This window comes from Paramormyrops kingsleyae, chromosome 12, assembly GCF_048594095.1.
Source record: "Paramormyrops kingsleyae isolate MSU_618 chromosome 12, PKINGS_0.4, whole genome shotgun sequence".
NCBI classification, from domain to species: domain Eukaryota; kingdom Metazoa; phylum Chordata; class Actinopteri; order Osteoglossiformes; family Mormyridae; genus Paramormyrops; species Paramormyrops kingsleyae.
In genome coordinates, this window is record NC_132808.1 from 7926757 (window position 1) to 7953403 (window position 26647).

Genomic DNA, 26647 nt, shown 5'->3' on the forward strand with positions numbered 1-26647 from the left:
ACAATAATAATAACAACGATGATGATAATAATAATAATAATTATTATTATTATTATTATCATTATTATCATTATTATTATTTTTGTTATTATACATTTTCCAAACTGCCATCCTGGTCAGGGGCCTGCAGCCTAACCCAGGGACTAAAAAGTCAGACAGAACTACATAGTCCTGTAACAGGACGGAGATTTCTGAGGCCTGACGGGTCAGCAGATGTCGAACAGAACAAGACTGGTCTGGGTGAGGTGGTCCGATTAGGTAGAAATCAGGATGGAGATTGTTGAGTGTCGGTCTAACAGGTCAGTAGATGTAGGACAGAATGTAGAACCATCTGGTGCCTGAGCCTGTTTGATGTGGGACTGATGGTCTGAGTAGTAGGTAGAAATAGGCACCTTCCTACCTGATGTGGTAAATTTAGATCTTACAAGTTGAAGTTTGTTTGTACTGGCTGTGTGAACATAGGCTGTGTTGCACATTAACAACAGTGCTGAGTTGGGGGACTGCTGCATGTAACAGTAGTAATATCATGCTTTGTCCTTTTCTAGGCTGTTCATTTAGACATGATAACGCTTGAAAGTTTTTTGAATGGTATTAACGGAGTAGCATTTATGAAATAGGGCACTGACTCCACCTGCTGGCCAATTTATTTTAAAAAATCCAAAAATCTGCAATATATTCTCCCTGGCTTATAAATGAAGTCTGTTAATTTTCTATGAGACAAATGGCAGAAAAATGAAAAGAAATTAAAATGTGAACTTAGGTGAAGGGAAAGGTATTCTTTAAAGGTTTATGAGAAATAAGGATATTTCATTTTAATTAGCAAAGGTGGGTCTTAGACGCATATGCACATTGCCCGTAGCGCCCCCATTTGACCGATCGGCACCAAAGTTGGGGGGTCTGTCTGTGGTCCAGTGCTACATTAGTGGGTCACATTTGGTGATGATTGGCTGAAGCATGGCTGAGATTAAGCTGATTGAATGAATTGGGCATGGAAGTGGTGCAGGTTGGCTGTGGCTGGTGGCCATAATGTGCAGGCAGGTCAAGCTTTTTTATGAGTCATCCATAAGGGCAGTGTCCTGATTGACCTGCTACCAGAATGATTTTGATTGGCTGATGGTGGCCAGCATTTCATGACTTATGACTGCCATATTATGGATCTGACCTCAGGCTTGCCCCCTATTGACGAAATGTGGCCCACCTTGGATCGAGTCCCAGAATGGTGCACGGAGGTAGGATTTTAAATTTCAATGTCCGACTAAAACAGGCCAAATTTAGGCAGGATTTGGGCGTGGCTAGTGGTCGAACGACAGAAAAACGTCAGACTTATTTCAATGTCTCTTGATCAGCTCAGAGGACTGGCTAATGACACCTCATTTGTCTGATTTGGTCGGACGGTGTAGGACCTTAAGGCAGAAGTAAGTTTTGCAAATTATGCAAATTAGCAAACAATCTAAGTAGGCGGAGCTTCATAGTCCAAATGGCAAGTTGGTAGGGCATGGCTATGTGTATCTGTAGAAAAAAGAATTTTGACTGTAGGACTAACACGACAGCAATGTTGCCAACTTAGCGACTTTGTCGCTATATTTAGCGAGTTTTTAGACCTCTCTGGTGACTCGTTTTCAAAAAAGCGACTAGCGACAAATCTAGCGACTTTTTCTAGTGTTATTGGAGACTTTTAGAGACTCTGACGTGGAAGCACGTATCGTTCTTACTCTTCTCACCGAGCAGCGGGTGCTGCCGTGGGCTCCCGTCCCAAGGCGCTCACAGGTGGACAGTCCTCGCGCAGCAGCCCCGCCCAGCTGCAGTCAGAGCAGGAAATGTTCACCTTTCCGCGTCCAGACTGCAAATGAATTGCGCATGAGCGAAGCCACCACTGGCTGATCCTGTCCTGGCTTATTGCCAAAAACTCCGCCAAGTAAACAGTTAAATGACAGTTTTCAAGAATAAGTAACTCCGCCAGAGTGTCTTTGGGGTCACTTTTGCCGGTAGTTTGGTCAGAAGAAGGGGATCCATTCGGGCTTCACAAATGCAGTCAAAAGATGTCCCTGGGTTTTTCACCTATTTTGACTTCACCAAGTCCACATATTTCACAATAGAGGGCCAGACTTCCAATGCTCATTCGACAGCTGGAAAATTTTCGAGCCACCGATGGCCACAGAAAGGTAGAAGGAATCTTAAGGATGATGTTGCAGCTGTGAAGTCCTCTCTTCTGGCTGGTACAGAGTGGAAAAGAAAATGTAGTGCTTTGAGCACCTTCTCCACCATCCACACTTTCAAACCAGTGTTGAATGAGTTGTGAAGGGTATGTAGGCCACAACTTCTCACAATTACTAATTGTGTCTCAGCAAATTGCTCACCACAGTGTGAATGTCATCATTGGACGTACAGTATAGGAGTGATTTCGGCTAACCGTTTGCAAAGCCCATAGCACTTCTGCTTTCAGTGTGTCGGTTGAGGAGAATGTACTGAAGGCATTGCTTGTCGTGGGATCCGGAGACACTGCCAAAGCGGGTGTAGGCCCATCTGTAGAGGTTGTACTTGCAGGACTGGCAAACAACTGAATGGGGAGAGTTGTTGTCCGACTTTCGACAAAACACTTGTGCTTCTCTCCCCTGATATGTGAGTCGATGGCTTTAGAGCCCATTGTTGCCAGTTTGATGACGTTTTTTACAAAGGTTGCATCACGCTTCGTAGACATTAGTCGTCTTTTTCAACCAGCCACAGTACTTTTTTTTTGAAGCATTGACATTAATAACAATTAATAACTAATTAATATTGTATTATTTAATGAAATCATACATAGCTTTTTCCTGTCACTGTTAGATATTTTTAATTTCTTTTTTGTATGATGTTAGACTGTTTACTTACTAGTTGTAACTAAAATAAAAATATTCTTGCAATTCTGAATGCTTTTCAAACGTGTTGCGTTAATTAATGAAATATTAAATATCTCATAAACTAGAGCCAATCTAGCAAAACCAAAGTCATATTCTTAATCAGCACCATATACTTAATATAAAACCAACATCATTGGCACCAAAATCACTCTATACCAGTGTTATTTTTCATGGCTCAAGGGCCCATAAACATGCAGCTTTTCAGCTGAAGCAGGATTTGAATCAGCAACCTTTGGATTACAACCCCAAGTATATAGGTTACTGAGCCACACACTTACTGTGACTTGGTTTAAGTTGTAATTTTTCAAGTGGAATGAATTGCAATGTACCTGACTATAATACTCTGCCACAGCAGTGGATCCTAGTAGGATCTATTGCTTTGCGTTCCATGGAGAGGACTTGTTGGGTGGCAGCCCTAAAGATGTGCATGGAATGAAAAAGAACTCCTCCTCAATGCTTGTTTTCCTGCTCCAATATTGCTGCACCCTCTACATAACAAACCATCTCAGGCACAAGAACTACATATGTCCCAACAGACCAGTGTGAGTTTATTTCTAGTGGCTGGAGTGTTAATCCTGCCACTGACTCCTATTTTTCCCTGTATGTTAAACTTCCCTACTATGCGGGATGAAGATTAACATCAACAAGATTGAGCATTTGCTCAAGAACCTAACAGAGCAGAACTATTCCTGGCATTCACAGGATTTAAACCAGCAATAATCTATCCCATGTATCTAATAATACATGGGAGAGACTAATATTTGTGCCATTCCATTTTCAGTTGAGGTGGGTTTCTAAATATGGCCTTCCAAAACTCAAGCCTAATAAAAATTTAAATATTAAATGAGCAAATTGATTTGATTTGTTCTTCTATCCCAACTTGTGATCTAAAAGCAATGAGGCTGCCACACATAATATCTGTTCTATGGAAATGCACTCCCATAGCCACTAGGGGAGCTCTCACCTTCTTTCAGTCCTGCTAAATTATGTTGTGCAGTCTAACAAATGGCCCTTGAGCCATGAAAAATAATGAATATAGTGAATTACTATGTTCTCAAAGTACTTTGTGTAGTTTTGTGAACAACACCATTTATTAAACAAACAAATCTGCATTGGCAGAATGAAGAATTAAAAATGAAAATAAATTATTATTTAAGAAATATTCCTCGGAACAACAAACTGTGGAAAACTGTAAATTTACAATATTTTCCTAGAGACTTGAAGGAAGAGTACGTTAACTTAACGGAAAACGTGCCGGTAATTTTCTGCCAGTACATTTTCCGTTTTTTGACGGAATTTTTTTTTACAGTGCATAAATAAATAATTTATCTTTACGAAAGTATTATCATATATAATGATATTAAGATATGAAAATGTGAATGCGGCTATCGTTCTGAGAAAAGCCGCAGTCACGTGGTCAAAGAGCCGCCTGTAGCTCGCAAGCCGCAGGTTGCCGACTCCTGTGGCCTGTGCTACAAAGGGGGGTTACTGGCTTATCGGGGTAACTTGCCGGATTTAGGGTAGCCTGGGCAAAATGTAAGTGAACGAATATGAAGTCCATTTAAACTGCGGTACCTTAAATCCGACAAGTTACCCCGATAAGCCAGTAACCCCGCTTCGTAGCACAGGCCACTGGTCTAGCTCTTACGGTTTAGGCTGCTCATTTAGTTTAAGGGAAGAAAATAATAATAATAATAATAATAATAATAATAATAATAATAATAATAATAATAATAATATAATCCTAAGAAAAACAATAAGATTTCATAGCATTTCGTGCTTTGGACCCTTAATAAAACAGAAAAATCCTAAGAAATACAATATGGGTCCATTGCACTACGTGCTTTGGACCCTTAATTAACAGCAGTTAATATAACAGCATAACATATAGAAAAACAGTTGACCGGGTTATATTCAGACATTATAGTTTCTTGTTGAGGCTACACTGACACCTAGCGTCACATTTAGAGCATTACAGCATCTCGCCCCGGGTTATGAATAGGGCGCTGCCAGGAAACCAAAGCGAGAAGAGAAAATCCATCAATAAATATCTTAAACGCATATCCTAATCAGTTCATAAGGCAGAGGTGCGCCCTAGGGGAGATGCTCGACCACTTTAGCAGTGGCGTATGCAGAAATTTTTGATCTGGGTGAGTATCACAAGTCAGTTATACTGTGTTTATGGGAGTGACCACGCTGCACCGTGTCTCTTCCATGGTTCCGTTCAGAAAATAAAATAATCAATGTAGTTAAGTAATCTTTGTTTTTATTATTTTGATGTGGGGTCTGGAATCATTGCAAAAAACAGCGCTGCCGGCACGTCTGCCTGTCTGCCTGCGCCCCTGTCTCTCTCGTCGTCCGCCTCCGACATCCGGTCTGAACGCGGAAGCAGCTCGGATGTCAACAAAAGACAGCTGGAGCGGTGAGTGAGTCCCTGCTGGGCTTAAACTCGCCGATAATGGGTATATTTCTTTACAGTATGTTGTGTGTACCGTATACTGCTGTGCTTTGTCTCTTTTGAGACACTTTATTGGAAAACGTTATGTATGTGACGCAAAGTTTGCAGTGGAATTGCTTTCTGTTTCGGCTAATGGCTAACTCTGAAGAAGTGAAACTTTAGAGGAGAAAGAAAAGCTGTTACCAATAAAAAAAAGTAACTTTTCACTGAGGATTTCGCTTCATCAATATAATGTTTAATCTACAAGATGTACGTGGTCGGTTGTTGTCGACGACCTACTGTAATTTCCCGGGTTTTGTCCATATGTATGTAAGTTCGGTGGCTAAGTAGCCTGTTAGCCACACATTGCATCACAACCAGGAAGCAGCGGTGCGGACCTGCGATAATAGTGAAATTAAATATAAAACACTGGTAAGCGCCATCCGGTCACCCACCGCCTTGTTTGGTGTTTTTAAACTGTTCACAAACTTCATTACTACATATAAATATTCTAGTTGTCACAGGCGCTCAGTCGATCATTTAGGGAGTCCACCCCAGCGGTCTCCGCGTTCTCCGCACAAAAGTTATTTGAAAGTTGATTTTGATTAAACCAAAGGCGTAATACAGCGCCTTTTAGGAAAACAATGAGAAAAAAATGCTTGAACGTTAGTTGGGTTACTTTTCTTTGTTTCTTAACCCTTCAGATCCCATTTCTTGGACGGACTATGAGTAATAATGACGCATCCGGCATCCTTTAATGGGCTTTAGTTAACCCGGCCCCAAACGCCTATCTGGATTCTCTGCTGGAGCTGAAATTGCTCATTAAGAAGGAGATATGGCAGGATCTTTCAACATTTTACTTTTATATGTCTTGTACATAGCTGGTGAGTTGTTGCTGTTGTGGTTTTTCTGTTGATATGAAATGTGGTATAAATTGTCAGGATTCCAACTCCAAAATAAGGAAAAAAATCTTGTAATAAGAATTATAAATTTTACTAAAATACTGTAAGAACATTTCTGGTGGTTCAGTTGGTAGCACTGTTCTCTAAGGGTCTACTCCTATAGTACAAAGACACGCTGTTAAGATAACTGGTAGCCCTAAACGGCCTGTAGTATCTGATTGTAGTATCCTGTGAGGGACTGGGAGTGAAACTGTGGTGGGGGGATGTAGGGAGGTGTTTTGGTCCTGCTGGTTCACTCAGATCCTCGCTGAGATCCTCTGACTTCTGTTTGCAGCTTGTGGAAACATGCAGCTCGCCTCCAGCACCGGTGAGTTACTCCTCCCCATTTCCATGTCTTGCGTAGGGCCGGCAATCCGATATCGATTTTTATGTAATAAAGTTTTTTTAATTCACGTTTTGGCTTTATAATATACAGTGGTACCTCAGAACTCTAAAAAGTTTGAGTTCTGATCAAATTTTCCCCATAAGATATAATGGAAAACCAATTAATTGGTTCCCGGCCCCAAAAAATTACACCTAAATGTTTTTTTTAGCATTTAGACACAAAATGAACAGGATAAAACAAGAAGAGCATATACTGTACTAAACACATCTAAGCACATTTATCAAAACAGTAATTTATTAAGAAAATAAATGTATCCAAATGATGTGTAAAGTTAAAAACCAATGTGCCCTGTCCTGATCGTCCGCTCCTTCCGTGTGCCACGCCCCCTCGTTAACCTCGTGTGGAATTTAGTCCACGTTTCAGTTTGTTTCTCCAGTCCGATCATTGTATTGTCCATCTGTGTTTTGCCTGCCTTACCTGTAATTAAACTCCGTATTTCCCAATACCCTGACGTCTGCGCCTTTGTCTCTGTTCCGTCCCCGCTCAGCACGACAATATTATTATAATTAAATGTATTAATGGTTTATTATTAATGATATTAAAATAATTAATAAGAAATCTTTATTTTTAAATGTATTTTATTATATAATACTGTTACTGTCTATCATTGTCTAAATATGTTTTTACTGTCTAAATATATGTATTCAGCTAGTGTAAACATGCACGATGCTATCACAGCAAATGCGAGGCTGAGACTGAAGCGTTACCCTTGGTTTCTGCTGAGAGATGTGCCGCGTGACTCATTTCCCCGTGCGTGCAAGTTATCTTAGGTCGGCGTTCACGGTTTGACTTCTGAGATTCAGATCAAGTTCTAGGTAATTTTTTTTCGAACTCGTTTGTTTGACCTTTAAGAAATTCAAGTTCTAATGAGTTTGAGAACTGAGGTACCACTGTATTTCATTTGCATACTTATTTATTTGACAGTGCATAGTGAGAGTAATAACTGATTTTGTGTTTTGATACTACTTTACAGTAAGATTACCCTTAAAGGGTTTATGAATGGTCTATATTCAGATTATTAATTAGGTTGTAACACTTTGTAAATCAGTGTTTTTTTTAAATTAATTAGTTACTACCATTTTTAAGTGGCATACGGGAGTCTTACTGTAAAGTAGTACCTGTGTTTCTGTATAAAAGGTGTTATTTTCTCGTGCTTTTGTTATACCAGCCAGTTGTTTTGTGTATAGTTGAGTTGTGTGGCCATAAAACAGTATTTCTGTCTCTTTCTCCTGCTCTTTGGTATTCAGGGCACTGTGAAAAGTCTCCCAAGGTCCTCATGGCTAGGCAAGGCGAGATCCGGACCACCCCCCACCATAGCTGGCTCTCCCGGCAACTCAACTGCACCTGGCTGATCACTGCGTCCGTGGGAGAGCCTGTCATCCTCAGGTACCGTGCACCCACACCATTTGGGAGTCTCGCCTGGTCGCTCTCTTTGCGCTCACTGCAGGCTGCTCGGCATCATGTTGTTACGCAGCAGCTGCAGTCACTGTGTAATTACTGTCCATATGCAGCAGTGCTTTGCATATGGTTCTCTGTGTTCAGCTTGAAACTGCAGTTGTTGTGGGGGGGGAGCTGGTGTTCATTTTAGTGATAAGATTATTTAGTACAAGGGGGGATGCAGTGGGGTCGGTCAGATAGAGGGGATGTCCAGGAATAGGGGTTACGGCCCAGCCCTGGGTCCCCTAGTCTATGATGTGCTCGTCTATAGCAGGGGAAGAAGAAAACCGGGATTAGAGAGTGGAGGTGAGTGTACAGGCTTTTAGCCAGCATCCAATGCGGAGCGGGTTTCACCTCTCTGGAGGTCCTGCTAGTCCAAGCTGCACTCTTCTGCACCTGAGGATGCACCCCTTTACGCTGCTCCTCTGCTCCTGAGGATGCACCCCTTTACGCTGCTCCTCTGCTCCTGAGGATGCACCCCTTTAGGCTGCTCCTCTGCTCCCTGCTGTGCGGCATCCTTCCTAAGCAGCTATAGTTGACTGGGGCTGGGGCTCCCATCTGGCTGTCAGTCGTTCTGTGCGGACCCCCCCCCTATCGGGCGGCAGGTTAGCGGCGGTCCAAGAGGGGACATCGTGACACGGTACAAGCTCATACTGCGAAGTTAGGTACTGGAGGTGAGTCGCCTATGAATATAGCTCATTTCTCTCTCTGTCTGCTTTGGCCAGTTTCTCACAGTTCATAGTGCCATGTGGGGTGGAGCGGCTGTCAGTGACTCCTGCAATCGGCAGCCCTGTTTCCCTCTGTGGATCCCAGATCCCGCGGCCAATGGAGCTGTTTGGGGGAAATATTTCTTTGACGTACCATTACTTCTCGCACGTGTACCTGTCATCGGGGTTCCATCTCTCCTACATGCGAGGTACGGCATTTCCTGGCCCTTTTGGCTGCCCAGCTTTTAGTTGTGTTAGTAGTGTAAAGCAAATCTAAAGATCATAACAATGCACATGTTTCTGCTGTCACTCCTCCTGCAGCATCAGGCCCCTGCGCCCCGGATGAGTTTGAGTGTCTCAGTGGCCGCTGCTTGCCATCCGCCTGGCGCTGCAATGGGCGCAGTGAATGCCTGCTGGCTGGATCAGATGAGAAAGGCTGCGAGGGTCTCGCTGAGCTCTCCACGGGGACGAGCACTGGGACCACAGCGATGGGCCGGCAGTCCAAAACTGCCCAGGATGGAGCACGAGTGGATGGAGACTTGCGATCACGTGGCGGTTCTGTGCCCAGTACGCGTATCACCCCAGTCCGTGCCCCCGGCGGCCCCTGCGGAGGACTCCAGAAGGGCTTCTACGGCTGGTTCTCTTCCCCGATACTGACTGGGCCCGCTTTGCTCTGTGTGTGGACCGTGGATCCTCAGGACCCCCGGCCGCTGCGCTTGGACCTGCAGCTCCTGGAGCTGGGCCCAGGGGACACGCTCACTGTCACGGACCAGCCTCAGAGCCAAGGGAACATCATCAAAACCGTGAGTCCACTCTTAAGCCTGGCAGCATCATTTGCACCTGCTGAAAGTGTTTCCTTACGTTGCCTTTTAGCTAGAAAACAGCAGCCTGTTTGGCATAGTTCATATTTAATGGGATTTTGGAGCTGTGACACCATAGCTTTAGAAGTTTAAGGTTCACGTCGAAGTTCTGCTAGCTTGCACTCTTAACCAAGCCTTCTCCAGCAGATTACCTACGCATCGAATTACAAGCCAGTGCAAGTGGTGTCCCGGACGGGCCTGATCTCCTTGACCTATCAGACTCAGCAACACTCGGAGGGGCGGGGCTTCAATGCCACCTACCGCATCGTGGGATACTGCCTTCCCTGGGAGGGCGTGTGCCGCGGGCCAGCAGGCGGCTGCTACACACCTGAGCAGCACTGCGACGGGCACTGGGACTGCCCTGAGTCCGGCTCCGATGAAGATGGCTGTGGGGGCTGCCTGCAGGGCTTTTTTCTGTGTGGGGGGGCTGCAGCGCAGAGGCCTCCCGGGCACTTTATAAGCCGGCCGATCTGCTACTCCCCCAAAGAGAGGTGCAACTACCAGCTGTACTGCGCTGATGGCAGTGATGAGAGAGAGTGTACCGTCTGTCAGCCTGGAACCTTCCACTGTGACACTGACAGGTGGGAATGCTTGTGTGTGTGTGTGGAGAAATATTGTGTTCAAGAACAGCTATGACCATGAATACACATAACTGGTACGCATTTGGTGTATGGAGTAATAGAGGCGGCAATTTCTTGGTGTAACGGCAAATGCACATAAAGTAAGCACGCATTTGCTCTGTTATAACAAGAATTTACCATTAATTTTAATCTGCAATTGAAGCACTCATCAGGAAAAGGTTAAAATGCACTGTAATTTCTGGTAATAGCAGTACAAGTGTGTACTTGTATGTACTATAGTTGTTACACCAAGAAATCGCTGCATATGTTGCTTTATTCGCCAAATGTGTACTTGCGGACCAGTTATGTATGTCCCTGCCTATGGCAGTGTTATTGCTGTGAACGGCTAGCATCGGGTGCTCAAGTGATGCTTGTGGTCTGTGCTGCAGGTGTGTTTTTGAGAGCTGGCGATGCGATGGGCAGATGGACTGCAAGGATGGTGTGGATGAGATGAACTGCACAATGACCCTTCCTCGCAAGGTCATCACCGCGGCAACAGTGGGCAGCCTGGTCTGCGGGCTGCTTCTGGTCATCGCCATGGGCTGTACCTGCAAGCTGTACTCCCTGCGCACACGAGAGTACAGGTCTGCACAGCCTGCGTTCCCATCTTTCCCAGCCCCTACACTAGGGGTTCCCACCTGTATTACACTGGGCTATGGATCGATAAACACTCTTGGGCAAAAAAATGAGCCAAACACAAATTGCAGAACATTAAACTCTGGCCCATTTTGTCCCTAGGAGTGTATTATTTTTAAGACACCTCTAATATTTGTGTGCTTTCATTGCAACAAGAAAAAAATGGAAACGGTTAAACTTATTAAATCTGACCTGCACTCCAGCAGCCCTGAGTAATGAGTATGCTTTCTTAATGCTTCCAAAACTGGTGTTGCTGACCAATCTGTCTCTGTCCGCCTATTGGTCCTGTAGTATGTTTGCGCCAATCAGCCGACAGGAGGCGGAGCTCATCCAGCAGCAGGCCCCACCCTCTTATGGACAGCTGATTGCGCAGGGAGTCATACCTCCAGTCGAAGACTTCCCCACAGAAAACCCAAATGAGGTGAGCTCCGAACCCAGACAGAGTTGACTCCGGTTTTGAGAAGCCGATGTTGAAATGCACAAATATTTTGTCAGAAAATGCAGCGTTTTTCAAGTCGATTAGGACAGCTAGCAGTACATGTGGTGGATTGCTGTAGACATTCTGAGTGATCTTCTGGTTCCGTTTCCCAGTCCTCTGCGCTTACGCTCAGAGGAATCCTACAGCTCCTCCGACAGGACCCTGGCTCCTCCCCCAGACGTAGGCGACGACCCCGGTTTGTCCGGAGGGCAATTCGACGCATGCGAAGGTGGGGTCTGATCCCCAGGTCTGTGCCAAGGGCCACACAGCCAGCAAACTCCTCCCTCCAGCCGGTAGAGGATTCTCCAGCTGGCTCAGAGGCCAGCCAGCCTGGTCCCGGGGGCTCCACCTTGGCAAGTGACGGTGTCCAGCAGCCGCTGCCTCAAAAACCGGGCCTCCTTTCCCAGGCAGAACAGCCAGCTCTAGCTCCTCCACCCCCGCCTCTGCCAGTCCAGGCCCCGCCTCCTCCCCCAGATCCTCCCTCTGCCCCACCCCCCAGAAGCCCTCCACTGGTTTCTCTCTTACACTCCCTTGGGCTCAGCATCTCGCTGTTCCGCTCTGGGGGTGCCACACCCACCTCCATCACGCTCTCGGCTTCCCCCTCCTCTTCCGAAGATGAGGTCCTGCTTATCCCGCTCTCTGACGATACTCCCTCAGAGGAAGATGTGCCTATGCTCACTTGAGCCCGTTTGCCATTCCCTCCAGCCCCAACTAAATTATGACCCCAGTAGAGAGCACTGCAGGAATACTCAAATTTGGCCCACCTTTCTGTGGGTCTAGTGCCTTAATCTGATTGGGCTGTTTTTTATATAAGAAATGTATATTTTGTGATTTGTTGTATGAGTTTATTAACCTCCTGCAGAGACTGAACCGAATGGTTTTTTTTGCGTGATGGTGTAGCAGAAAGTATGCTTGGCTTAGGTGAGCCGTCAGTGATGATCACATGCTGATGTGGTGGCCGGTTTTGCACAGAGACCGTCTCGTCTTTGACCTCCTTTCTGGTTTCCGTAATCTGTTTTTGACATGGCATGTGTCCCTGACATTCTTGCATTCATAAAAATATATCTAGTTTAGCTTTTACATAATCTGAGAACTGCTTGTTTTTACAGAGGAGCACAAACACACACCCAGTTTCAAACAGTGTTCTTCCACACAGAGAAATAGCATGTAAATGGCAAAAGGCCCTGTTTGTGAGCTCACTCAGCCGTGTCCCTTTACATCACTAATCTCCTTGTAAGGCTCTCTCCTGCATCTTCGTTTGCCTTAGAGTCAGTGCGTAAACAGGCTGGCCAAAATACACACAAGACTAGGGGATCGTCTTTGATTAAAGTGTCTTTCTGTGAAGCGTCCGGTTCTGTGCTGTACTGGTTACTGTCCCATCAGTTACTTGTTGCTGGCAATCAGCACTTTAAAATTGCACTGGTGCCACTGGCTTTGGGGCAATAAACCGCAATGCGTGTGCTGGGGAAGTGCGAGAGTGAGAGTGTGTCCTGTTAGTGAGAGCTTTGACATGGATGTTCACCCAGACACTCGAGTGCCTGAGTTCTTGACGTCCCACTATAGGAACGTGCACCGTGAGGACACTGTCTCCCGGGATTGCAATGCTACCACAATCACTATGATGCAAACTTGAATCCTATTGGCTTGCCTGCCTTCCCCATTCCACTGTAGTAAGGCTTTTAAACTTAGCTGCTGGACTTCTAGACTGTGCCAATAAATGTGCTGTTTTGCCTTTTTATCTTTCAGTTTAAAAAATGTGCTTTATGTTCCTGGTTTTACTGAATGTACTTTAAATGCAGACAGATCTGGCTTTTTGATACTGATCTGAGAGTAAACTTTCACTGTATATAAATATTGGAGAAGCAGCAAAATCAAAGGAGATTAAATGAATTGCACTTTTCATGTGTTTGAGTGTGTTTTTGTATCTGCTTGTTATCTGCCATAGCCTATTTATACACCCTGCTTAAATAAAGAAATTATACTACTCTGTATATGACACCGCGTAAACACCATTCAGAATTACAGCAACGGTGATTTTTGAAGTTGAACTCGGTGCCGTGTTGCGGACATGATAGGTGTACGGACCCGTAGCTGAGACGATGAGTGAGACGCTCTGTGTGTAAATTACGGGTCACGTGTCCACAGCACAAAACACAGTGTTACAATGATGTGGTGTGAGAAAGAGGCGGTGAAGGCGTCGAATTAATGGCTTTCCTTTGAGAAAGGAGGCGGAGAGAGACCCAAGCAGGTGGTATGAAGGAACGAGGTGTTAAAGGTAGCGATTCACCTCCGGTCTTCTGGAGGGGAGGAGGAGCCTAAATGAGACTGAGATTTCGGAGCTCGCCTACTGCCGCCCTTCAAGCACACAAGCTACCGGACATCGCTGCCCCGCACCGTCTTTTAGGTGTAGAGGTACATGCAACGGATCTCGGTCTGATCGTCCGGTATTATTATTTTTTCCATATACAAACTTATATGGATGAGACTTTGAATCATTTCGTGAACAGAAGGAGACAATAAAACTGGAACGGTGAGTACGTAAAAAAATCCCCTATTGCAATCATAATTTTATTTTAAAATACAAAATGCTATACAGAAAAGTCAAATGTTAGGTGGTAATAATGGTTTTAAAAATTGTCATATATATTACTAATAGCTAATTATAGCAAGTGTAAGATTCGACAGTTGGAAAACTTCATGGCGATACAAACCGTTACCTACGTAGCTGAGTTAAAGAGTATTTATAGTTTTTCGTTTTTAAAAACATTCCACCTTCCAATGCCAATAATAATAGTGTAAAATCACTACAGGAAAAAGAAAATTTAAAACTTTAAAAACCTGTATTCATAAATACTGGGATGCAATAATGTATTGCATCCCATCCAACATGTCCCTGTGGGGCTCTTAAGGGGTAAAAATGGGCAACTTGGTGGGGCCCAAACGGGTTTGGGCATCGACTCCAAATGTGTTTTATTTATGTAATCTTACATCCAAAAATGACACCCAGGAGTGGTCATTCTCTTCCGAAATCATTTACAAAATATTAAATCAAAACACTGGCACACTGTAAATATGTTTCCTCCTACTAATTAAAAATTCTTAACTGGTTACAAAAGCACTTTTAAATCCCACACAGGACATACTTGGGCAAACTCATGTGGGTCCTCCATGGAACTCATGTCCAAACCCAATTTGAATCAATCATATTTCCCATTTACAACAGAAACGGCCCCACATGGAAATATTGTCAGGGTCCTATATGGATCCAGTCAGGATAGCCCAAATGGGCCCCATTTCTAACTCATTTAGATCCCACCCTGAAGCCACTTGGGCAAATGCACATGGCCCCACTAGGTTGCCCTTTTTTACCCCTTATGGGCCCATATGGACATGTTGGCTCGGATATTGAAACTTCAGCTTAGTATCATTGCTCCTAAGATTTTTCATAATCAATTTTACAATATATACATATTAATATGTGAGAGAGTCCCTCCAAATGTAAGCCAGCTATCACCCTGTTTTCCTCCAGGACGATGAGGAAGATTTTCCTATGGCTGCTATTGCTTTGCCTTCCAACGGCCTTTCAGAAGTGCATTTTTGATGATATCCAGCCATGGGTCAGAGTAGTGAGCCCATTGCCAAATCAGCCTACCTCTCCCAAACACACAGGAGACAATCAAACCAGGAACACTAATCCAAAGGCTCCTCAACGTACCGACAGAGTCGTGTCCCAGAAGCACCAGAGGATAATCAGGCAAATTACCTCAAGGACACAAAGTAATTCATCAGGTCTTCTGCCAATCAGAATAAGAACATGGATTCCTCAGGAGAGCTTTGCCCTGTCACATGTGGAAAGAGAGCGACTGGAATTGGCCACGTCCAAGGCTGTCGGAATTGTATCTGACATCCTGTCAGGTACTGGGAACTAAAGTTTGTTAGATGTAAGAACTGGGCATATATCTATATTGCCACGTATCATGCAACCATATCTAAGCTGGTGATGAGGTGTGGCGTAGTGGTGCGCGATTGAAAAATTTGGGGGAGACATTCAATCTGTAATTTTATTATCTGGGTACCTGCCTGGTCGGGAGCAAACTGGATGGGGTTTAAAACTCATAATTTCACTACCTGACACTAATGACTGTGCACTAATGACTTGTGATCCTCATAGTGGACAGAATCCCTGGTCGGATGTTGCTCAGTAGAGACATCAACAAGTTCTGCAAGTTCATCTGGAAGGACGCTGCTGTCATCAACTACAACAAGTCTGTGAGCCTGTACTTCTGACCTTGATGAAATGTGTGCTTGACAGTTCGCACGTTCACAATACATCTGTGTGTCAGGATTATGAAAAATGTGTTTGCCTGCTGGCGCCTCTTAGAGAAACCTAACTGGGTTGCTGTAACCTATCAGTCACCTTCTTCTTAATTAGGTGTGCGAGAGCCAATGAGAACTACAGAATGGAGAATTGCCTCGATGTCACTGTGAGTAGCATGGGAGGATTCATTCATCTGTTCACGTCACCCCACTGATGCCCCTAACACTAGAGGGCACTCTTTCTGACTGTCCTGCCCCCTTCCTGAATGGCAGATCCCTGATGACCACCTGAGTGGCTGTGGTGTTTATCTCCACCCAAACTCCCAAACCATGCTGGTTCTCAGACCAGAGGGCAGGGGGCTTCCTGACACAGACTTTGTGCTGTATCTTCACACCCGCAGTACCGACAAGTGCCATGCAGAAGTAAGTGACCAATTGTGGATGAACTTCTTTTTGTTGTAATGAAGTGGGTAGGTTTGGTTTCAAAATTGGTAGGGACCAAATGTGCCTCGACCCCCCCGCTCCCCTAAACACACATGGAACTCCTACAATATTGCTAGGCACATATTCCTACCACCTGTACCCAAATCTATGCCCCTGGTTGTGATGTTTCTTCAAAATTCTCGCATCCAATCCAAGGTGCCTCCTTCTTTGTGCCCAGTGTCTTCTGAAATAGGATATAAGATTTGGCAAGATCTGAGCAGACCTGCATTGGATAAGTGGATATGAAATATTGAGGGATGAAGTTGCACCTCATACATCATCTCTGTCCTCATACATGGTGGCTTCTCGTACTCTCCAACCCCGCAGCCTGGTGTTCTAGCTTACGCAGCCCACTGCCAGACAGATCGACGTGGTCGGCCACTGGCTGGAGTTGTCGTCATCTGTAGGAATGCGTTTCATGGGGAAGGTTATAGCCATTCCCGCATGGTGCAGGTAACAGTGGCGCTCTCTTGCTGTTACTAGAAATAACATTACTCCTGTTACATAAGTACCACTGTCATACTCGTGCCGAGACTACTGGTAATACTTCTTATACTTTTACTATTGTCATTAGTAAAGTGCATTAATTCTCTGGCTTTTTGTAGACCATTATGCATGAGCTGTTCCATGTGCTTGGATTTTCCAAAGAGCTTTTTGACACGTGGAAGGACTGCTCCCATTCATCCAGAAGTCTGTCACTATCTGTTCTGCTGCCTCCTCTTACAATCTGAAAGACTCTGTTACTATTGGTTGCCTTGTTAAGCTTATACCACCTTTTTGCTGCATGCTTCTTTTATATTGAACTGTGACACTAGCCTGGATCATATCAGTGAGGTTCTCACTGCTTATGTGTGTATCACTGTGTCATATAGTTGGGGAGGACTGCTTATCTCATGGTCAGGTGACGAACATAGATGGGACTGGTCAGGTGAGGATCTACACCCCGTCTGTCATCCGTGCCATGCAGAAACATTTGGGGTCCTCTGAGGAAGAGCTGGGTGGCCCTCTGGAGAACCTGGTACTGGTTGCATTCTCCAGTTTGTGCTTTGTGTTGACGTTTGCATGCTTTTTAACATTCACATGTTCCCTCAGTAATTTGATTGCGTATTCATCTCTTGATGTATAATAATAATTGGTACTTTATTGATCCCCGTGGGGAAATTGTTTTTACGCCTCCCTCAACTTGCTCTTTGTAGAGTATAGTGATTTTATAGTGATTGTGTCTTCAGTTGCCATTACTGTTAAACCAGAACTATCTATACTGTATGTCTTAATACTCCTGTCATTTGGGCTGTCATAATGGCCTATACACTGTATGTCACCCACTGCCAGACTCTGGTCTGCATCTAGACCAAAACACAATTGACTCCAGACCCTGCAGTCGACCCCCCCCCCCCTCAAGCTGGCAAATTTTATCATGGGAGGACACCCCACCTCAGTTTCACACATTTTTGTGCTGCTGGTGGAAATAAAATAGTTGTGGTCCTCTGTTATGCACTGACTAGTACTCACCTTGCACTGTTTATATGTACTCTCTTGTACTCAGTTGTACTCACCTTCTTTCCCTCAGGCAGCCAATGAGCCTTCATCGCACTGGGAGGCCCGGGTTCTGCAAGGGTCTATTATGGCAGCAGCACTGGACAGACCGGAATTGGTGCGTGTTGATCCACTTACCTTAGCTGCCTTGCAGGATACCGGCTGGTACTATGTCAACCAGAGTGCAGCTCAAAGGATGGAATGGGGAGAAGGTGAGGAGATCGGAGTCAGGAGAGCATGTGGAAAGGATGGTGATTGGAAAGAGTGAGAGACTGAGGAGGGGAAAAGAGGAACTACTGCACCGATGATATACAAAGTGGCATGAACCGTTTTGGATGCAAAATGGAATATACATTATATTGAAATTGTTTTAAAATAGAATTGAAGTTACCAAATTGCCCATAAGTGTGCATGTGTGAGTGAATGATGTGCCCTGTGACAAATTGGACTCATAGCGTCCGGGGTAGGCTCCAGACCCCCCCATAACCCTGAATAGGACAAGCAGGTATAGAACATGTATGTATGTATGTATGTTCTAAAATAACAATTGTTATAACACAAATCTGTATTTAGGGTAACACTGTGTTTCAGCTGTTAGTACTGTTGCTTCACAACTTCAGGACTGGGAGTCTGAATCCTACCCCCCTCCCCACCATGTGTGGGGAGTTTACATATAATCCCCATGTTTATGTGGATTTTATTCAGGTTACCCCAGTTAGGTCCTGCAATCCAAAAGCAGACATTATGGAGAACTGGCATTTTAAAATTTCCCATAGTGTGTGACATAGGGCTGGATTAGCCTTAAGACATTTGTTGTGAATGTTTAGAACAGATGTGGGCAATCTTATCCACAAAGGGCCGGTATGTGTGAAGGTTTTTGCTGCAACTCCCTAATTAGATTGCTAATTAGAGGACTGATTGGCTGAACCTGGGTTTGAGCAGTTGACCTAAAGGTTATCCCAAAAACCTGCATATATACTGGCACTTTGCAGATAAGATTGCCCACCTCTGCTTTAGAACATCTGTGAATATACCAGAAAGTGCAATGTGAGCAAGCGTCACTTAGTGGTTGTGTTCTGTACTGCATGTGTCTGCTGTGAGTAAGTCTGTGTTTACATCTACTTGAGGGCAAGGGTCACTGTTTGGGTCCTTGGCCACCTGTCATGACAACTCATCCACCTTCTTCTGCACAGGCAGGTAATATAATCACCTTTTACATATGTATAAGTTCTATGTAGAAGATAGAATTTTGTGTTGTGAACCATTTTATGTTTAGTCATGAAATGACCATTCAAAAACCATTCTTGCTCTCTCCTTTTGTGCTCCTGTAACAAGTGGATTAGGTTGTCATTACCTTCATTTCCACAAGGGGGTGTGCCAGAGTGATCAGTATTTGGAAGGGTGTCGCATTTACAAGCCTCTGACTAATGAGGTGTGTATCCTTTTATCTCTATCTCAGTCTGTGTTTGATTTCAGTTTTTAAGCTCATTTATGGATTTCACTACATCCCCGTCTGTGTTTTTCTGTGACTCTGCTCTTCCCCTTCCTGGGTCCTGCAGAGCGAGTGCTCGAAGGAAAGCAACGATAAGATAAATAAGGCAGAGGAATGGAGTGGAGAAATCTATAGCCCAGAGAGCCGGTGCTTTTTCTCCAACCTGAGCAGAGAGGTCAGGTTTTTTATGGTGACTGCTATTTGTTTTTAAATGTTCTTTTTGATTATTACCTGGTTATCTACAACCCCAATTCCAATGAAGTTGGGATGTCGTGCAAATTGTAAATATAAACAGAATGCAATGATATGGAAATCTCATGTACCCATATTTTATTCATAACAAAACATAGAAAGCACATCAAATGTTTAATCTGAGAAAATGTATCATTTTAAGGAAAAGACAAGGTAATTTTGAATGTCATGGCAACAACACGTCTCAGAAAAGTTTGGACAAAGCCATCTTTACCACAGGGTGGCATCCCCTCTTCTTTTAACAACAGTCTGTCAACGTCTGGGGACTGAGGAGATCAGTTGCTTGAGTTTTGGGAGAGGAATGTTGGCCATTATTGTCAGATACAGGATTCTAGTTGCCGAACTGTCCTAGGTCTTCTGTGTCGTAATTTTCGTTTTATGATGCGGCAAATGTTCTCAATGAGTGAAAGATCTGGACCACTGGCAGGCTAGTTCAGTACCCAGACCCTTCTTCTATGAATCCATTATGTTGTAATTGATGCAGTGTGTGGTTTGGCATTGTCATGTTGGAAAATGGAAGGTCTTCCCTGAAAGAGATGTCGTCTGGATGGCAGCATATGTTTCTCTAGAACCTGGATATACCTTTCAGCATTGATGGTGCCTTTCCAGATATGCAAGCTGTCCATGTCATATGTACTAATGCACCCCCATACATCAGAGATGCTGGGTTTTGAACTGAGCACCGATAACACGCTGGGTGGTCCTTCTCCTCTTTAGTCTGGATTATACGGCATCCCTGGTTTCCAAAAAGAATTTCAAATTTAGATTCGTCTGACCACAGAACAGCTTTCCACTTAGCCACAGTCCATTTTAAATGAGCTTTGGCCCACAGAAGATGTCAGCGCTTCTGGATCATGTTCAAATACAGCTTCTTCTTTGAATGATAGAATTTTAACTGGCATCTTTGGATGGCATGGCGAATTGTCTTCACTTATAACATTTTCTGGAAATATTCCTGAGCCCATTTAGTGATTTCCATTGCAGAATCATGCCTATTTGTGAGGCAGTGCTGCCTAAGGGCCCGAAGATCATGGGCATCCACAATACTTGTCCCTTACACACAGAGATTTCTCCAGATTCTCTGAATCTTTTGATTACATTATGTACTGTAGATGATGATATTTTCGACCTCTTCGCAATTTTTCCTGAAATTGCTCCACTATTTGTCAATGCAGTATTAGGGGGATTGGTGATCCTCTGTCCATCTTTACTTCTGAAAGACACTGCAACTCTAAGACGGTCTTTTTATACCCAGTCATGTTACTGATTTGTTGCCAATTGACCTAATTATTTGCAAATTGTTCCTCCAGCTGTTGGGTTTTTGTACCACTAACTTTTCCAGCCTCCTATTGCCCCCGTCCCAACTTTTTTGAGACGTGTTGCTGTCATGAAATTCAAAATGAGCCAATATTTTTCACTAAATAGCAAAATGTCTCACTTTAAACATTTTACATGTTTTATATATTCTGTTGTGAATAAAATGTCAGTTTATGAGGTTTCTATGTCATTGCATCCTGTTTTTATTTACAATTTGCACAACGTCCCAACTTCATTGGAATCGGGGTTGTATTATTGCATGTTTTATATACACTGCCTGGCCACTTTAAAGGGGCCCTAATATGCAAATTTTTGGGGTATACTTCACTAGATTTGCATGCTCCCGGGGGGCCGGAGCCCTGTACGTGTTTGGGTTTCCCCTCATTTAACACACCTGATTCAACTACTTGTGATAATTACTACACAGCTCTTGAGCTGAATCATTTGTGGTGGAACAGGGAAAGAACTAAGCTACATAGGGCTCTGGTCCCCCAGGACTGGAGTTTGACACCCCTGGTCTATAACCTTCTGAAATGCGTAAAAGCCCCACCCTGAAGAGTCCAGTGTGCTCTGATTGGTCTGCTTGCCCTACATGTTCTGCCCTTGTTGGAAAGTGTTGCTACACAGGCTGCAGGATTTCTGAGGGTGTGCCAAGCTCGCAGGTAGGCAGCCATTGTGTTACAAGATGACCTGACCATGTCATGGAAGTAACGGCTGGAATTCCAGTGAGGTGTTTGAGGCAGATTACAGAATAGTGGTTTCTGTGGTGAGAGTTACTCCCTTTGGTGTCTGCTTTGGGCCTTAAGTCTTTGCAGACCGTTTACATTCACATAAAGCTATATAACACACTAAAGGAAAGGGAAAAACTGGAAGAGCATAACGGGGCCCATTTACCATTTCACTGGATTACCTTTAGCTTTGATTACAGAGCACATCTGTCGTGGCATTGTTTCCAGGAGCTTATGCCACATCACAAAATGTATTTTCATCCAAATTTGCATGAATTTTTCAGCAAGATCTTGTATTGACAATGGGAGAGTCATATCACTGCATTGTCCTCTCCAGCACATCCTAAAGACTTTCAATAGGGTTAAATTCAGGACTCTGTGGTGGCCTAATCATATGTGAAAATGATTCCTCAGGCTCCCTGCATAAACCACTCTTTCACGATGCGAACATTCTTGGCATTCTCCTCGTGAAATATGCCTGTGCCTTTAGGGAAGAAAAAACCCATTGATGGTATAACCTGGCCATTCAGTAGATTCATGTATTCAGCTGACTTCACTTTATTGCTACATCATATTGTTGAGCTGTAATAATGATTCAGTCATTGGGTTTTAAGTATTTACTGATTTAAATTCAAATGTCGATTTTTTTTTTTTTTGGCCAGGCAGTGTGGTTATACTGCATTTAAACTACATTTTGTGATAACTCCTGAATAACCATAATGATAGGAATGGAGTACACAGCCTTATAAAAATATAACACTGCTTTACTTTCATTCTGCCCACAGAATATTTCTCGTTCTGTAAGTGATTCACCAGCGGGTCGGTGTTACAGGCATCGGTGTACTGGGATAAACCAGTACGAAGTAAAGGTGTCTGGTTCTGAATGGATGGACTGTCCTGTTGGCACTTCTATTCAGGTAGCGGGGGTGATGTACCCAGATAAGGGGCATTTCTGTGTTGTACATGCTACCCGTGGCCCTAGAAGAGCATGTGTGTCTCTGGGCTGTTTTATCATATGAATGTTTGAGCTGTGGATCCCAACTCTTGGCTATGTTATTATGCAATGCATGTGATGCATCTCCGTATTTCCATTGTTTCAAAGGTCCCAGGTTACCGTGGGGTTGTCTCCTGTCCTGATAAGGGGCTGTGTCTCTCCGCCCCTCCCCCACCACAGGACAGCCCTTTCTATCCGGCCACTCGCATTCTTGGCTCCTTCGCCACTGACAGGTGTGTCTTCATTATGTTGTTCCGCCCTCCTCTATTTTGTTACTCTAATGTAGCAGTCTTTTGCTGTGACTCTATAATGATAATATTTGGGTGTTTGGTTTAGTGTAAACCTGCTGCTAATCTTTCGACACGTATCTGTACCTTCTTCTTACTGTTCCTAGGCCCTCCACAGATGCACCCTCAGCCCTGGACTCTCGGCCTCTGACCTCTGACCCTGCTCCCTTTACTACGGGTTGTGCCGATGGCCCTGCACACATTCAGAGCAGCTTCCTTCTGGGCATAGTAACTGCCCTGTGTCTTCTGGCTCTTCTCAGCATTCTTCTTTTGGTTTACAGGAAACGGTGTTTTTATGGAGTGAGGGTGCATGCTGTTACATACATACCTCTTGTCCTGTAGCAAAATAATTCAGCCCCTTAAACCAAGTTAGTAGTGTTAGGTATTACACTACATATGGCCATATTTTGGGCTACCTGAGCTCCTGTACAGGTAGCTGTTCATGCAGTTCGTGGGTAACTGAGTCCAGAGAAGAACGACGTGAGTGAGATTGTACACCTGCTCTGTTTCCTCAGTAAAACAGTGTTCATTTAATGTATAATTCTCCTCCTCATTTGGGGACCTACTTCAGTATAAACAACAGAAGGGGGCGGTGTCTGCTTATGATTGGAGGGTTGCTGGTTTGAGTCCAGCCTCAGCAGAACAGTCGCGTCTGTGGGCCCTTGAGCAAGGCCCGTAACCCCCAGCTCCATGGTGTTGCTGCACTTTGCTGCCAAGCTTACTTTCACCTACACACATCTGTGTCTCAGGCAGGGCAAGATGAGGCAGCCAAAAAGAGGGTTTCCTCACAGAGATCAGTAAAGTATCATCATTTAATTTTAAGTAGGGGAGGTATAGATGGTGTAGTGCTAGAATATAATGGAAGAACTGTTCTCTTTTTCACGTTGTTTTTTTCTTCACTTTCACATCTAATTAAAGTGACCAGACTCTCACAGTGGGTTGAGCGTCATTTCTTTCCTCAGTAAGATATGACATACAGTTATCTAATAAATGGTGTATTACATGTACTCCGAAATTTTTCATCCCACGCCCCCCGAAATAAGTGTCAGAGACTCGTCACCCAAGTTGTGCTTCCATCCTAGGTAGAATCCCAAATTGGTTTCAGTTACAATTAAAATGGAATTTGTTCACATTTTTAAATGGAAAACACAGCCCTCAATGGTGTCTTGCGACCTCTCTGGGCTTTGGAACCGCCACTTTGGGAACCACTGGTCTATTACACTGGGCACGGAGCATTTAGTTAAAACTGGGTGTCTTTGGGCAGTGGCAATATCGCAGCATATAGGGTTTAACTGAGTTGCAATTACTACCTATTGAAAACTAAACCCAATCACCCAGTAAGTGTATTTGAAAAAGTATTGGCTTCAGCTATTTTTTTGGTCTCCTTTGAGATTGACTATAAAATTTGCAGTTTCCAAAAATACACTGATGGATACAGTCCCTGGTCCATTTATTAGGCACACCTTGCTAATACCGGGTTGGACAATTTTTTGCATTTAGAGCCTTAATAGGACGTCATGAACGATAAGGCAGCTTAGAAACGGAGCACCACCAGAAAACGAAAAATAAGTGACAATTATAGGTAACACGTTAAAAATTTAAATAAACCCCCACAAAATGACACAACTATGAGACAAAGACCTCTCAATAAAGATACATGGAGAGAAAAAGAAGATAAACAAAGACCGCCAAGTCCAGCCAGCTTAAATACCCTAGCTAGCAGCTAAAACCAGCCAGACTTAATGCTAATGGAAGAGTTAAAAACGCTACGTAAAGAAAATCAAGATGGGCATAATCACACCAAGATGACTTTTGAGCGACTGGAACAAGTGATTACTGATATAAAACATCAAACAGCTAAACATGAAGAGTGAATTGGACAAATAGAACAGAGAGTTGGCACGACTGAAGACACAGTCACACGACACCAAAGGGCACTGCAATACCTGATCCACCGTGACCTGATCCATCTCTCAGAAAAATGCGAGGATCTCCAAAACAGATTGACAATAACAATATAAGGATTTACCAGATCCCAGAGGGAAGTGAAGGACATCATACGATTGGATTGGTACAAGAGTTGCTCCGAGAGACACTGAAAATACCATCGTAAAGGGATATTAAGATTGAGAGAGCACATCGCGTATTTAGACCTAGACCTAACCGAGATAGCAAAATCTTTCTGGCCCAGATGTGGCTCACATACCACATGGAATGACGGCAATTGAGCAGACCGCTCTCGGTTGCCGCATCAGGTTAACATCTGGGCCAGAGTAGGGCCTGATGTTAGCCACAGTTAGCCAGGCTCTGTTTGAGATCTGACCCTATTGTGGCCCATTATCAGTTTCTGAACCTCACAGATGTTAGCCTCATAAGAGCTACTTTTCAACAGGAACTGCATACAGTCCCTGATCAGGCTTCAAATGTGTTTAAAAACAAAAGTCCAACAAAAGTCAAATTTTGAATTTGAGAAAAAAAATCAAACCAATGTCCATGGATGTCTGGGTACTGTCTTCTTGAGGTGGACACACCCTTTCCATTTACAGCATTTAGCAGACACGTCTGTCTAGAGCAACTTTCATTTTCAATTTGGGCTTAAAGGTCTTGCCAATAAGCCAATGCTAGTATAGGTGGCACTCAAACACACAACCTTTTGGTTCCGAAGCAAGCATCCTAACCATTAGACCACGAACACGCACTCATTTTCCTGCACCTACCACTGGGAAAGTATTTTCTTGGAAGTAGTCCCATTCCCAGTTGCATAAAAAGTAAATACTTTACCAGTATTGAGATGCATCAAAAATCACTGTGCAGTTCAATTATTGACAGACCAATTGAATTAAAACAACAAACCACCCTTCCTTATATATTCCATTGCAATCATTTTATTGGTCCTATTACAATTTATTTGATGCAGTGAGCAACTACGGAAAATCAATGTTAACTGCCTGTTGGCCCTAAAATAATGCAGCTAGTACTACACTGTAAACCCGAGTAAGTTCAGAGTACTCAAAACTTTTGTCGTAACCGATTACCTAAGAAAATTTAAGTATCTGTAATTTTTTTTTAGGTATATTGTAATTTAAAAATATACATGTTTTACTCATGTTTTCTATTCAATAAATTTTAAGTTTGCTAAACTTATATATTGTATCACTACATTATTATTTCTTTAATCTGTACTTGCTTAATTAAACTTATTCAATTACACTAAATAAAAATAAGTTCAACTGACTTGACCATAACCCAATTTCATAGTACAAAACTTATTGCTTTTGGAAAAATCTACTCAAAAAATCAAAGTGCGTTAAACACCAAAACAAATGAAAACCTATCCCATATAATGAATGGATTTAAAATAAATTCTCAAAAATATAGCCTCCATTGTTACAATTCAAGTTATTTATTAAGGTTCTAAAGCAACTTGCATTTATCATTAACAATTATTAACGGATATACAGTACTGTATAAATCACAAGTGAAAATTTTTAACACTTTAAGAACATATTTAAAATATGGCAAAACATTTTATCCAATATCAGTTCTCTCTAACCAATACATCTCCCTTCATTTCTCGTCGACAAAGAGCAAAGGTTGTCTTTTTCTATTAATAACTGGTTTAAACTTGTATGATTTGCAGTCTCATCTGTTCCAGAGTAGCCTCATTCTCTCCTTTTGGATATTTGGGAAGGAAGTATACATGTTATGAGAGTTAACTTTACCTCTTAACCAGCTTCATTTTATGCTGCTTATTTACAATCGTTAGATTAGCCAGTCTCTAAAATGAAAGTGAAATTACTTAAATGCATTTTTTAAAAACCC

The 26647-nt window shown here is 43.4% G+C and overlaps 2 protein-coding genes and 1 non-coding gene across 6 annotated transcripts; all 3 read left to right on the plus strand.

Annotated features, from left to right (window-relative positions):
* Positions 1-4924: 4924 nt before the first annotated feature.
* Positions 4925-13319, plus strand: lrp10 (low density lipoprotein receptor-related protein 10). Of its 2 annotated transcripts, XM_072718581.1 has the most exons (11): positions 4925-5047; positions 5206-5319; positions 6039-6218; positions 6571-6603; positions 7929-8067; positions 8844-9034; positions 9147-9628; positions 9833-10266; positions 10695-10889; positions 11233-11362; positions 11533-13319. In XM_072718581.1, the coding sequence occupies exons 3-11, from the start codon at positions 6170-6172 to the stop codon at positions 12100-12102; spliced, it is 2223 nt and encodes a 740-aa protein (XP_072574682.1). In that variant the 5' UTR covers positions 4925-5047; positions 5206-5319; positions 6039-6169; the 3' UTR covers positions 12103-13319. The 2 variants fall into 2 exon arrangements, with proteins under 2 accessions (XP_072574682.1, XP_023655811.2); XM_023800043.2 differs by lacking the exon at positions 4925-5047 and having other exon boundaries at positions 5311-5359.
* Positions 13320-13531: 212 nt separating this feature from the next.
* On the plus strand, positions 13532-23725 carry LOC111837730 (ciliated left-right organizer metallopeptidase). 3 transcript variants are annotated; one of them, XM_023800038.2, is made up of 15 exons: positions 13532-13949; positions 14949-15334; positions 15591-15684; positions 15852-15903; positions 16010-16159; positions 16547-16672; positions 16825-16909; positions 17092-17237; positions 17790-17967; positions 18883-18952; positions 19091-19187; positions 19315-19422; positions 22330-22344; positions 22647-22771; positions 22933-23725. In XM_023800038.2, the coding sequence occupies exons 2-15, from the start codon at positions 14953-14955 to the stop codon at positions 23165-23167; spliced, it is 1863 nt and encodes a 620-aa protein (XP_023655806.1). In that variant the 5' UTR covers positions 13532-13949; positions 14949-14952; the 3' UTR covers positions 23168-23725. The 3 variants fall into 3 exon arrangements, with proteins under 3 accessions (XP_023655806.1, XP_023655805.1, XP_023655807.1); XM_023800037.2 differs by having other exon boundaries at positions 13533-13949; positions 22330-22461; XM_023800039.1 differs by lacking the exon at positions 13532-13949 and having other exon boundaries at positions 15136-15334; positions 15591-15688; positions 22330-22461.
* Positions 23726-24077: 352 nt separating this feature from the next.
* Positions 24078-24217, plus strand: LOC111837745 (U4 spliceosomal RNA). Its single transcript, XR_002836726.1, has one exon. It is a non-coding gene; the product is annotated as a U4 spliceosomal RNA (small nuclear RNA).
* The last annotated feature ends 2430 nt before the right edge of the window (positions 24218-26647 follow it).

What these genes read in the sequence shown, in the direction of transcription:
- lrp10 (XM_072718581.1), top strand. Translation starts at nt 6,170, where the DNA reads ATGGCAGGATCTTTCAACATTTTACTTTTATATGTCTTGTACATAGCT. An exon ending in GCAGCTCGCCTCCAGCACCG is followed by an intron (nt 6,604 to 7,928) that starts GTGAGTTACTCC and finishes TTTGGTATTCAG; the next exon opens with GGCACTGTGAAAAGTCTCCC. An exon ending in TTCCACTGTGACACTGACAG is followed by an intron (nt 10,267 to 10,694) that starts GTGGGAATGCTT and finishes TCTGTGCTGCAG; the next exon opens with GTGTGTTTTTGAGAGCTGGC.
- LOC111837730 (XM_023800037.2), top strand. Translation starts at nt 14,953, where the DNA reads ATGAGGAAGATTTTCCTATGGCTGCTATTGCTTTGCCTTCCAACGGCC. An exon ending in GCTGTCATCAACTACAACAA is followed by an intron (nt 15,685 to 15,851) that starts GTCTGTGAGCCT and finishes CTTCTTAATTAG; the next exon opens with GTGTGCGAGAGCCAATGAGA. An exon ending in CCGACAAGTGCCATGCAGAA is followed by an intron (nt 16,160 to 16,546) that starts GTAAGTGACCAA and finishes CCAACCCCGCAG; the next exon opens with CCTGGTGTTCTAGCTTACGC.